The sequence below is a fragment of the Sinocyclocheilus grahami genome, unplaced genomic scaffold, assembly GCF_001515645.1.
Source record: "Sinocyclocheilus grahami isolate Dianchi unplaced genomic scaffold, SAMN03320097.WGS_v1.1 scaffold862.1, whole genome shotgun sequence".
Taxonomy (NCBI): Eukaryota; Metazoa; Chordata; class Actinopteri; order Cypriniformes; family Cyprinidae; genus Sinocyclocheilus; species Sinocyclocheilus grahami.
The window spans coordinates 22,454-34,520 of record NW_015506041.1 but is presented as its reverse complement, the minus strand read 5'-3'; the positions used below and the strand labels follow the sequence as shown (position 1 = coordinate 34,520).

At 35.3% G+C, this 12,067-nt stretch overlaps 1 protein-coding gene across 1 annotated transcript in view; it reads right to left on the bottom strand.

Annotated features, from left to right (window-relative positions):
• Nucleotides 1-12,067, bottom strand: part of LOC107563204 (oxysterol-binding protein-related protein 6-like) — a 53,783-nt gene that overhangs the window by 39,407 nt on the left and 2,309 nt on the right. The window contains exons 2-9 of the mRNA XM_016248011.1: nt 8,312-8,488; nt 8,051-8,194; nt 7,903-7,956; nt 7,693-7,806; nt 4,765-4,935; nt 4,501-4,636; nt 4,055-4,173; nt 3,803-3,889 (exon numbers count right to left, since the gene is read on the bottom strand). Of these exons, the coding sequence (XP_016103497.1) occupies nt 3,803-3,889; nt 4,055-4,173; nt 4,501-4,636; nt 4,765-4,935; nt 7,693-7,806; nt 7,903-7,956; nt 8,051-8,194; nt 8,312-8,443 (957 nt within the window). The 5' untranslated portion in view covers nt 8,444-8,488. The remainder of the gene's footprint in view (nt 1-3,802; nt 3,890-4,054; nt 4,174-4,500; nt 4,637-4,764; nt 4,936-7,692; nt 7,807-7,902; nt 7,957-8,050; nt 8,195-8,311; nt 8,489-12,067) is intronic.

Here is a 12,067-nt window from a genome sequence, read left to right as displayed (position 1 = left end):
TACCTTTTATGGGCATTTTACCTTTATAAAGCCATTTTTCTATAAGTGTGCATTATCTTTTGAGTCAAATTCTTACATTTAATCAGTGAATAAGAATAAGACATTTGGGCTGTTACCAAGCAAATGAAATCAGTATCAACAAAATTCATCTTTGCAATCCAGACATAAGCTGCACCTAAAGTGGCATTTAGATGTGTTTACACACCGTTTAATGCAGGACATGAATGCATTTAACCTGCAGTTACAAATGCATAAATAATGTTTTGATATATTAAACATAAAACATTGAATACTGATATTTGAAATAATTTAAAAAATGAAGATACTTTAAATGTGAAATTAAAAGCGCCAATTGGTGGCAGTAAGTCACTGTTAAGTGAGTCATTGCGACTGAACCGAATCATTTAAACGAGTGATTTCATTCGGCAACGAAACACCGTCATGTTGTTCAGAGACGCAAAACAGCACTGTGGCTTTGTTTGGAATTATTTTTGTTGGCGAAATAGTGCAAAAACGGGCAATATGGTGTCTAAAACGTAAGTCTCTTAATAAAACTTCTAGTTTATTGAACTGTTGTAAAAAAAAAATCAATATCACATTTGCATATGGTAATTTTTGGGCACTCTTCCGTGTGAACTCGAGTATAAATATACAAATTTTCTGCCCCCATGTCTTGAATTTGTGATCATTCCGAATGTATTTTAATAGACTGAATCATGCAGCGATCAGGCAGAGCGCACTGTAAATGCGCGCGCGCACTAGACTTCACGTAATGCCTGCACTCAGTAGGTGTTGTGAATGGTTTTTTTTCTCCCTGCTCATTCTTAACTTAGATTTTTTACTTTACATTTATGTATAAGGCTTGCAACTTCGTTGAAACAATATCTGAACTCCATAACTGCTCTACTATTCTCGATCTCTACAGATTCTCGATCTCGAACAAGCAAATCACCAAACGGCATTCTGGGTTGAGCGAGTGGCACGGAGCGTTTTGAGCGAGCGGAGCAGAATCTTCAGAAAGGCGCTCTGCGCTCTTAAGGAAATATTACCACTCCGCTCCGCTCACATGCTCTGGTGTGCTGTCACGCTCGTTTGTTCTGAAGTCTCGAGACAAACCGAGTGAGCCTCAGCGCGAGCTTGTATTCTGTGTTCTGCTAACTTACTGCAATTCTCTCTGATGACGCAGTAACTTACCGCGGGTCGGTCCAATGATTGTAAAGTCATTAGGTCCGTCAGACTGAAGATATTTTAGCGGTAATGAGACCAAAAATAATTAAGACCCATCGAATCCGAATTTAAGACTTTTTAAGGCCTTATATTAGGAAAACATTATTTAAGACTTTTTAAGGACCCGCGGACACCCTGGAGGATGTGCTGAAAGCTCTTACACAGAGTAGTGCTGTCACTACATCTTAATTTCACTGGTGTTGTACTCTAAGGCACAATTATCACTCTTTCTAGTATTATTGTGATACCACTCATGTTGTTTGGATGATTAATTGGAGGGGCTGAATATCTGATGTATTAACTCTTCACATCTTGTGCAAAAATATTATAGTAAAATGTTAAATTATTATGAGAAACAATACAGTTCAGAGTGTCTGTCTGTACTTGTTGCTGTAGTGGAAATACAGACGGTGTGGAAAATGTCTGCTTTTTCTGTGCTAGAAAGCTGAAAAAACACATTTTTCACACTGGTTGCAAGGACAGCTATGGCAATTTATGATATAGTAAGCATTAACCATTCCAACGCAGTCTTAAGTTGAACAATGAAAACAATGTATCAACATTCACTACCGAACTCTGGTGAAAATTAAACTCAGTATCACCATTTAACGTAAAATGATCCCAAACACAGCATGCTCGCCTCACTTCATTTTATTAAATGATCAAACACATCACTCATTTTACAATACTACTAGCTTTTTACTACTAGCTAGAAAAAACGTTTCTTTCAGGTGAGGAAACTGGCGTTTTAAATGGCATTTGCACATCCTGTTACGTTGACTAAATGCCACTACAGTAGATGCTTCTTGGGAGTATTATGGTTAACGATTAATTGATCATTCATTTAAGGTGACTTAAAAAAGGTTTTCTGAAATAGAAACTGCGGACATTTCTTACTTGAGTGGTCAAACTATCACTGAAATCTCATGTTATAATCTATGAATTCGCTTTTTTCTAATTCAGTAAACAATAGTTTTTGAATGATTTTGTTCTTTAATTGTCATGGGTTCCATACACTTAATAATTAAGTATGTAAAATAATTCTGTTCAGTTTGATTATTAGGTGTTTTGTGCTGTGGTTTTAAAACAATTCACCAAAAATAAACAAATAATAATAATAAAATAAAACACCAACAAATACAGTTAACAGAGTTAACTGTGAAGCGCAAGCAGTTCAAAACAATAATACAATTTACTTTAGAAAAAAAAACATTACAAAAATCAAATCAAATCAAATATGATAAATTAAACTATTAACAAATGCTTTTAACAGCTCCACATTTTTATTTTGAAATGTGCAGTGACATTTAATGAAATAATTGCCTTTTGAAGTTTAATAACATTAGGTTGGTTCCTGTTTTTTTCCCCATCCCCAAATTTAAGACCTCTTAAAATGATAAATTGTATAACAACTAAGATATTTAAGAAGTATGACCTTAAATTTCACTAAACTGACAGACTTTATTTAGCACGCATGGTCCTTAATACATTATACAGTTTGCAAACATCTATTTATTCTCAAACTCGTGTGAAATGCCAGCCTGGTCTCATGTTTATACATAGGTATTAATACGTAACATTTACAAGCACAAAACGTACACTTTTGTAAGTTATTCATTCATGCTAAAACGTACAATTTAGACGTATTTCAACCTTTAAAACGTACAAATCGCTACGTATTTTTACCTAAAAAAAACGTAAAAATATGTACATATCTTATATCATTTAGATATTCGTATCAATGCATTTTTATCATTTTATCAATAAGCGATTTAGATTTTTAGACCCCTTAACCTGCCCCCAAACCTAAACCTACCCATTTTATAGCGAATATGCATTTTTATCATTTTATTAATACGCAATTTAGATTTTTAGACCCCTTAACCTACCCCCAAACCTTAACCTACCCATTTTATAGCGATATATATAAAGGATATAAAACGCAAATTACCGAAATACGCAGGAAAATAAAATTTTTTGAAACAATATATCATTAAAAAATATTTATAGTCGCTAATTCCACTCCTACCTATAAGCCTAAACAACTCTGTACAGTATAAGAAAAACATGACAGACAGATAAATGCAATTAACGTTACAATCTATTGCTTCTTGGAAACGAGCTAGCAGCAGAAATCACAACAAAACGAAATGTTATAATTTCATAAGTAAACAAGTAAACAATTTAATAATGCAATTGAAAACAAGGTAAATATGATAACTAAAAACTAATAAAATTAATGCTGCGATTTCAATATTCACAAGGATTCATTTTTAGGTGTCGTCAATACGTCAGTTTTGTACGTTTAAATGCTGAAAATACGTAAGTATTTGTACGTTTAGAGGCTGAAAATATGTCAGTATTGTACGTTTTAGTGCCTGTAAAAACGTAAGTAAATGTACGTTTTATAGAACCACATTTTACGTAAAATACATACGAATTATCATGAGATCATGTTGGAAATGCTACCACTGTTGAGCCTTGATGCATCAGTTAGTGAATGAGACCCTCTGTATTTACAATAGTCAGACATCATTTATTCAAACTCAAACAAGGAACATCATTTTGAACTTACAAAGCCAAGCGATTCGCCTCTTGACAGCGTTCGGGAGTGACCCCAGAACTTTCCAGACTTCTTTTTGGGTTTCTCAAGACTAAGATTCTGAAAAATAAGCACCATGTTTACCTCTTTGATATTTAACACTGCTAATGCCATCAAATAATCACCACTTTTACTTCTCACATTTGCTTTGTGTTATGCTGGCTGCTGCACAAAGATAACAGATATCCTGTCCATTCTGTGTCAGATTTACAACAGCAGACTCACCTGTATGCTGATTCGACGTTCAAGGTCCATGTTTGTGATGGGAAGACCACCCTCATGCCAGTGAAGTTTCTGGATTAAACTCGAGAGCTCAGCTATATCCAGCTGACACCTGGCAAGTTCTGTGCATGAGAGGCTGAATGTTAGAGGAAGTGAAGAACATATATTCTGAAGCACTCGGATTAAAAAGCACTCAAAAAAAAAAGCTAAATAGGTGTCAACACTACAATATGTGGGAAATGAAAAGGATTGTGCGTCTTTTTTTATACAAATAACATGTGATGCTACTTCACACCAGGTTCGATTTGTTATAAAAAAGAGCTTGTAACACTTCAAAGAGAAAGGAAAAATTGAAATCGCATCATATGACCCCTTTAAATGACATTTCTTCAGGACCTACACTGGCTCCATATACTCATGCTGAATTAAAAGGTATTAGTATTGCATACCTATCTGGCACAAGTCAGCTTCCTGTGTCTTTTTGAGCCAATCAGATACTTTAGTATTTCCTCGAGATGAAGAGGCTGATGGGGAACCCTGCATCTCTGACCCAAACAATGATGGTGAGCTCTGATAATGTGGCATCTAGATAAGAGAAAAATGTACAACCGCTTAATGGGGGAAAATTCAAGGCAGTGGAACTCTAACAAAAAACTAAAAATGCTACTTAATTTCCAAAAGCAATCACATTTAAGATGAACATTAATGCCCACCATCGCTCGGTTTCTCTGTGCAAGACTCGCCATGGCAGGCAAAGTGCTGCTGGTTCCTGTCGAGAGGGCTTGAAGGACCCCGTGGTGCAGGTTTATAGCCTCGTTCTTCTTGAAATGCCGATGGGCAGTCAGTTTGGTCAGCCAGATGTAGAAGATATCATCACTCTTTGCCTGGAAGGAGAAGACAAGTCAACGCACCCACAAACAAATTGTTACAATTAGAGAGTTCTTCACAAGCAAATCCAATGTGTTATAATTAAATTATATTCTATCATTTTGCATGTCATCGCTGTCAGAGCTACTCCACTAAGAGGGGCCTCCCATCCCACATTTTCTTCTAATGTTGAGAAGTGTAGCCAATAGTCTGTTCATCTTTTGAACACAATGACCAATCAAGTTAGTGTTCAAGTAAGTCAAGTAAATGCTCTGCTGGAGTAGCTCCGTTAATACTGTTGAGGAGACAAGAGGCCACTTTTTCAACCTATTCCCACTTCCTAGTGTTTGATAAACACTGCATGTCTAAGACTTTTGAGCATCATTCTACAGACCCCAGAAGTAGCCTTTAGCTTTTTTCTGCAACATGCCATATTGCTTCCATTGAGAAACATTTACTGTCAATTTGCTGACACGAAAGGCATGGGAATTTTATTATCATGACATTATATGTTGGGGTATTATTAATTTGGATTGAAAAAGCAAATGTACTATTTCTATCCATCTACCCATCTATCTGTTAAAACAGCTGGTTTTAGATGGGTTTAAGCTTTTGTGGCTAAATCTGCTGGGTTTAACTTCTTTTGCTTTTGTTTTTTAAATCAAGGGGTTTTAGCTGGGTTTTTTTGCTAAATGATCTGGTTTTAGCTTTTGTGGCTAAATCAGTAGGGCTTAGCTGGTTTTCAGTAAATGGCCTGGTTTTAGCTAGGTTTAATTTTTTTTTTAATGAATCGGCTTGCTTTAAGCAGTTTTTTTTGTTGCCAAATTCAGCTGATTTTAGCTGTTTTTAATTGGTTTCAGCCATTTTTTGCTAAATCAACTGGTTTTAGCTGGCTTATTTGTTAAAATGGATGGTTTTAGATGTTTTTGGCTAAATGATCTGGTCTTGGCTTTTAGCTTTTGTTGATAAATTAGCTGGTTTTAGCTATTTTTCAAAATCTAGCTTTTGAGTTTTAGCTGGTTTTAAGCTTTTTAAAAACTAGTAAATTAAAACCTTACTATTTCAAACTGAAAACCTTTAAATTTCAAGCTTTTAAAACTACTTCAAACTTTCTGGCTAAGCTTTTTCAAGTCAACAAAGTGTCTCTACAAACTTTATCTAGTTATGTCATCATGTTTTGAGACAAGAATTTTATTATTATCAAATGCCTTTGGAGGAAAACGGGTTGACTTTTTTTGAATGCATGACAATGGAGGTGATGACTTGTGACGTTTGTAAGGAAACTGCTGATCACTTTGTTAATTGGCAGCCGGTCCACTAATCCTTAATGTGTGTACCATTAAACACATTTAGAATGAGCTATATTTGGAAATAAGAGAAATCAGATAATTTTGCAACAGGTTGGATTGGTGGCATCTACAAACAATGATTGTATGTAATAAAAACTAACAGCAGAATCAGATAATAATTACATTTAAATCAAAGCTGCAACTTTGATTTTGAAAAAAAAACGTTGAAAAAAATCAGGGGCCGGATTCATGAAAATCTTCTTAAATAAATTAAGATTTTGGATTACACTAATAATCATCATAAGCACGCACACTATTTTATCACAACCAGCCTGACTGACGCTCGGCTTCACATTTTTAATGTGCCATGTTTTTGAAGTTACCTGAAAAAAGCCTGTCTCAAGCTGCAGCGATCGGTTTCATTCATTTTTGTGCTGTATTTTTGCGCTCTCTTCTGAGTGAATGCTTCCAGTATGTGTGTGTGCGCTGCTACAGTAAATGTGTGCTGTGTATGGGCGCATTCGCGCTGAATACTGCTAAAGATTATGTTGTATTTATAGGCTAAATTAAAAACAAGCTCCCTATCAGACTTGTTTTTGTAGAGTTGTTACTGAATTTTGAATTCACCAAATGTTCGCGTTACACAATCATGACCGGTCATTGTTTACATTAAGTCATCGCTGTCACTTCAGAAAACTCGTGCACATCCCTAGTATAATCCTACTAAGTATTATATGTAACTAGTGTTGTTGTAATGCTTAAATATAACAATTAATTTGAAATAACCCAATACATTAATTAAATAATTCTTACTATTTGGGTTTTAAGACAAGTCTGGGGCTATCCTAACTTTAAGAAGTTATTTACAATGATTTTTAAGAAGATTCTTTTTATGAATTTGAATCCTTAAGTTTTGTCTTAGGAACAATCTTAAGAAAAAATTACATTAATAAAAATTTTGGGAATACAAAATATTTTCTTAAATTTTTTCTTAAGTTTAAAAAAAGAAAAATGTCAGTTAATAAGTTTTTTTTTTCTTAAGAATGTTTCATGAATCTGGCCCCTGGTTTATTTGTTTTGGCTAGTAAAAGTTCTGAATGGCTGGTACTTAACTTAGCTTAAAAAAAAAAAAAAACACCCCGAGAATATAACACCAAATTTATGTGCAAGACATTCAATAAAAATAACTCTACAGAAAGCAAATATTACAAGACAGTTGTCATTTAAATTGTGATAGTCAAAAAAAAAAAAATAATAATTTTTTTAATTTCTTTTTATAATTAATGCATTGTTTTTCTTGAAGCATAGAATGAATGTGAAATACTGTTGGTTGTAATGGTTTGAGTGCAATTTGGACACTCTCTTGATTTATTGAGGATTTATTTACTTGACTCAAGTCAGCTAACGTGGGCAACGTGAGCTACTGTAATGATTTACAACATCAATCACTACTACGATAACATTCTTAGTTGTACATATACACACCTTGACATGGTACAAGCTGTCGCCAGCATCAAGATCGATGCGCTTAGATTTTCTGTTCACAGACATGACCGCAAGACTAACATCTAAAGCACAGTGAATCTTGCCTCTGACAATCTGAGGATGTGAGAAGTCACTTTTAGAAAAACACTGGAAAAAGAATTCTACATTGTGATTTTAATTACTACAATAAGAGATATTAGTTTTGCTTACATCCTGTTGAGTCTTTGAATATTTGAGAACCCCCTTATCCAATACAAAATATCTCTAAAGGAGAAAATCATTGCATTGGGACAGGTCACTAGGTGAGTCATGGTGGTCATTCTATGCCATGGATATTTTCTTAGTTCATGCAACTCACCTTATGCCAGCCCCGGAGAGGATACTTGCGCTTTTTCATGAGGAATCCCTCACAAATGCCTGGAACAGTGTTATTGACCAAACTCATTCCCGCGACAGGTGCAGAACATTCTGCATCTGATATTACTTCCCAATCCCTGGAGTTCTGTATTGGGAGAAAAAAAAGTTATTGAGTTATGATAATAACTGATAAAAGGAAATTACAAACAATTCAGATGTTAAGAACCAGAACAAAAAGAAATATTGAGAGCTGTTCACTGACCTGTCGTGAGTGGCGTGAAGATCCTGTGCTGCCATTACAGGAGTGTGTGGGTTTAACAGCAGAGATGAGTGCTGATTTATCCAGAGCACTCACTGATTGGCTGCTACCCAGAGGATGTTCGTAGTCGGCCATTGATATAGTAAGTATATGTTCAGAAGTCAGTCTATTCCATATGGTCTGAGATGCATTATACAAACATACAAATTAGTGGAAATTAGTGGAAAGTAGGGCTGGGCGATATAGCTAAAAAAAAAAAAAATTTATTAACGATATAATGTTTCATATCGTTCGGTATCGATAATAATTATTGATATTTTTATAACCTTTTTTAAAACAGAGCAATATAATTTTTTTTACATTTAACCACAGTCAAACACAAAATAAAAATTAAACAATTATCTAATTTCTAATGTTTTATATGCAGCTTAAACAGGTTAAATTTTGGCTTGTTTCCCCGAGGTCACAGGAGGGCGCAATGAGCAAAATAATGCAGCACATTAAACTATCCAGGCATGGAAATAACGGTCTATAAAAATAAAAAAAAGTGCATTACATCTAAATGAACATTTAAATCAAATAAAATTTCGTAAATTGCATAAACAAATTATGAACAAAACAGCATCATGTATTTATGCATTGCTTAATCCAAAGAGCCGAATCGCCCATTACATAGATTGCCTTTAAAAACATAAGGAATAAACCTCCACAAATTCGTGATGTGTTTTCTAAGTTTAAACTGTTTTAACTTTGCATGGCTTTCTATACATCTCGTGTGAGACGCGAGTGCAGCAGTTATATTTGTCCGTCTAAAAAAATGCACCGAAAATGATTTCTGTGTGAATGGCTTGGTTTAGGTATGCATTGCTTAATACAAAGAGTCGAATCACCCATCACACAGATTGCCTTTAAAAACATATGAGATGCAGTGAAAAGGAATAAACCTCCACAAATTTGCGATGTGTTTTCTAAAAGTTTAAACTGTTTTTAACTCTTTGCATGGCTTTCTATACATCTCTTGTGTGAGATGCGAGTGCAGCGGTCATATTTGTCCATCTAGAAAATGCACTGAATATGCGTTCTGTGTGAATGGCTTGGTTTAGGTTTTAACCTAATCAAGATCTTCTCCGCGATGAGCTACTATATTTCTCTAATATTTTGAATGAATAATGAATGAATAATGCAGCAAATGCGCGTATCGTGGGCTAGACTAACAAAACATTAAACTACAACGTCACTTACATCATCATCACCGCATCTCGTGCTCCACTGATGACGCTCCCTGACGCACACCTAACATTCATTGTAATATTTTTGCCTTCAAATGCAAATGTTTATTTTAAATTCAACTAATATTCTTTTTTTTTTTATTCACAATCTCCTCATCACAGGTAGGCACAGCACTCATGTTCCTGTTTGTGTGTGCTGTCTGTGTCACTCATAGCACGTGCAAACATTTTTTGTATCGTTATCGAAGGTGTACCATCGATAAATATCGATACCATTTTATCACCCAGGCCTAGTGGAAAGCATCCTGTAAGAACTCAGAATTCAAAAAAACATTTAGAACACATGTCTTTTTTTTTTTAATCATCATTACATTTAGTCCATTGGAACTGTGACTAAGACATATTTTATAAGTTATAAATCACTTCAGACACCACAAAAATTATTTTTTTTCCAAAAATACATAATTATCTCACCTAAATATTTGACCATGCAGTGCATTTTTTATAATGCATAATAGCTTACACACAGCACAAGAAAAGACTGATTTTGTGAGCTGTATGTGAGGCGGCCTTATGTGTGCACGCTTTGAGTGTGCATGAGTGAACCGTCTCTAGGAGAACGTGCGAGTGCTGAATGGTTTAAACACTGGCAAGACTTAAAAAGAAATGCAAATTGTAAACTTTAGTGATGATGCGACACAGACTCGATTATGCAAGTTACAATTCCTGTGTCAACTGTGCAGCTCGCTTATAGTGCAGACGCAATGTGGTGATTTGAAGCTATTTGAGCATTTTGAGAGGGAAAGAGAAAGAGTGCACAGTGATTCACTCACACCGTTTGTGAAATTATGTCTCACAGAAAGTTTTCAAATATCTTTTGGAAGTTATTTAATAAAGTAATATGAATTGTACCTCACCTTCAGCATTATAATTATTTTACCTGTGCCGGACAGAGATTGTGACTGTGCCACTGCATGGCAGGCGCGTCGTTAGCTTGAGATCCGTTTATAAGATCGGCCACCGATCAAACTTCCCAAAGAGATTATCGGCCGATAGCGATCGGTCGCCAATCAATCGGAGCACCCCTAAAAATCGGTTATTATAGAGATTTATCTCACCTAAATATTTGACCATGCAGTGCATTTTTTATAATGCATAATAGCTTACACACAGCACAAGAAAAGACTGATTTTGTGAGCTGTATGTGAGGCGGCCTTATGTGTGCACGCTTTGAGTGTGCATGAGTGAACCGTCTCTAGGAGAACGTGCGAGTGCTGAATGGTTTAAACACTGGCAAGACTTAAAAAGAAATGCAAATTGTAAACTTTAGTGATGATGCGACACAGACTCGATTATGCAAGTTACAATTCCTGTGTCAACTGTGCAGCTCGCTTATAGTGCAGACGCAATGTGGTGATTTGAAGCTATTTGAGCATTTTGAGAGGGAAAGAGAAAGAGTGCACAGTGATTCACTCACACCGTTTGTGAAATTATGTCTCACAGAAAGTTTTCAAATATCTTTTGGAAGTTATTTAATAAAGTAATATGAATTGTACCTCACCTTCAGCATTATAATTATTTTACCTGTGCCGGACAGAGATTGTGACTGTGCCACTGCATGTCACGCCAAACCTGTCATGGCAGGCGCGTCGTTAGCTTGAGATCTGTTTATAAGATCGGCCACCGATCAAACTTCCCAAAGAGATTATCGGCCGATAGCGATCGGTCGCCAATCAATCGGAGCACCCCTAAAAATCGGTTATTATAGAGATTTTTAATATAAAATAGGCTACTATTTAACTTATAATTTTAATAGTATTTTCGTGCCGTGACGGAAGGGTCAGAAACATTTTTGAAATAGTCATGCATACTTACTACACAGTCTCATTCTAGCATTTAATGCAGAGCAGGACTTCAGACTTGAAGCCTCAGAAGAACTAGCATAGAAAGGACGCAGCCATCCATTTGAGAAGCACCCTGTATTTTACCAGTGAATAGTTCAACCCTAAAGCTCCATTTCGTTTGAGAACCACAGTATCAAATAATTATCAGCATAATTATAACCTCAATTTATACTGAAAAAAAAAAACCCTGATTCAAAACAGATCAGCTAATCTAGACTTAGCAAAATGTGAAACTGTAAGAAACAGGTTAAACATTTATCTAGAATGCTGTAAGTAAAGGTACAAAGCTCAAAATAAGTTTGATAAATTACAAATGTCCAAAATCAAATCGTTTTAAAATTATAAAATGAACTATGTGTAGGCTAAACACATTGCAGGCCTAGGTCTAACTTTGGTGACTATTTGACACTGAATCTGAGCAATGTGAACAAACAGGTTTGGGGGGGGTCATATGATGCGATTTCAATTTTTCCTTTCTCTTTGAAGTGTTACAAGCTCTTGGTGCATAAAGAAGATCTGTAAAGTTGCAAAGACTAAAGTCTCAAATCCAAAGAGATATTCTTTATAAAAGTTCAGAGTCAGCCACACCTACCTAAAACGGCTCGTTCTAACACGCCCCCACATAT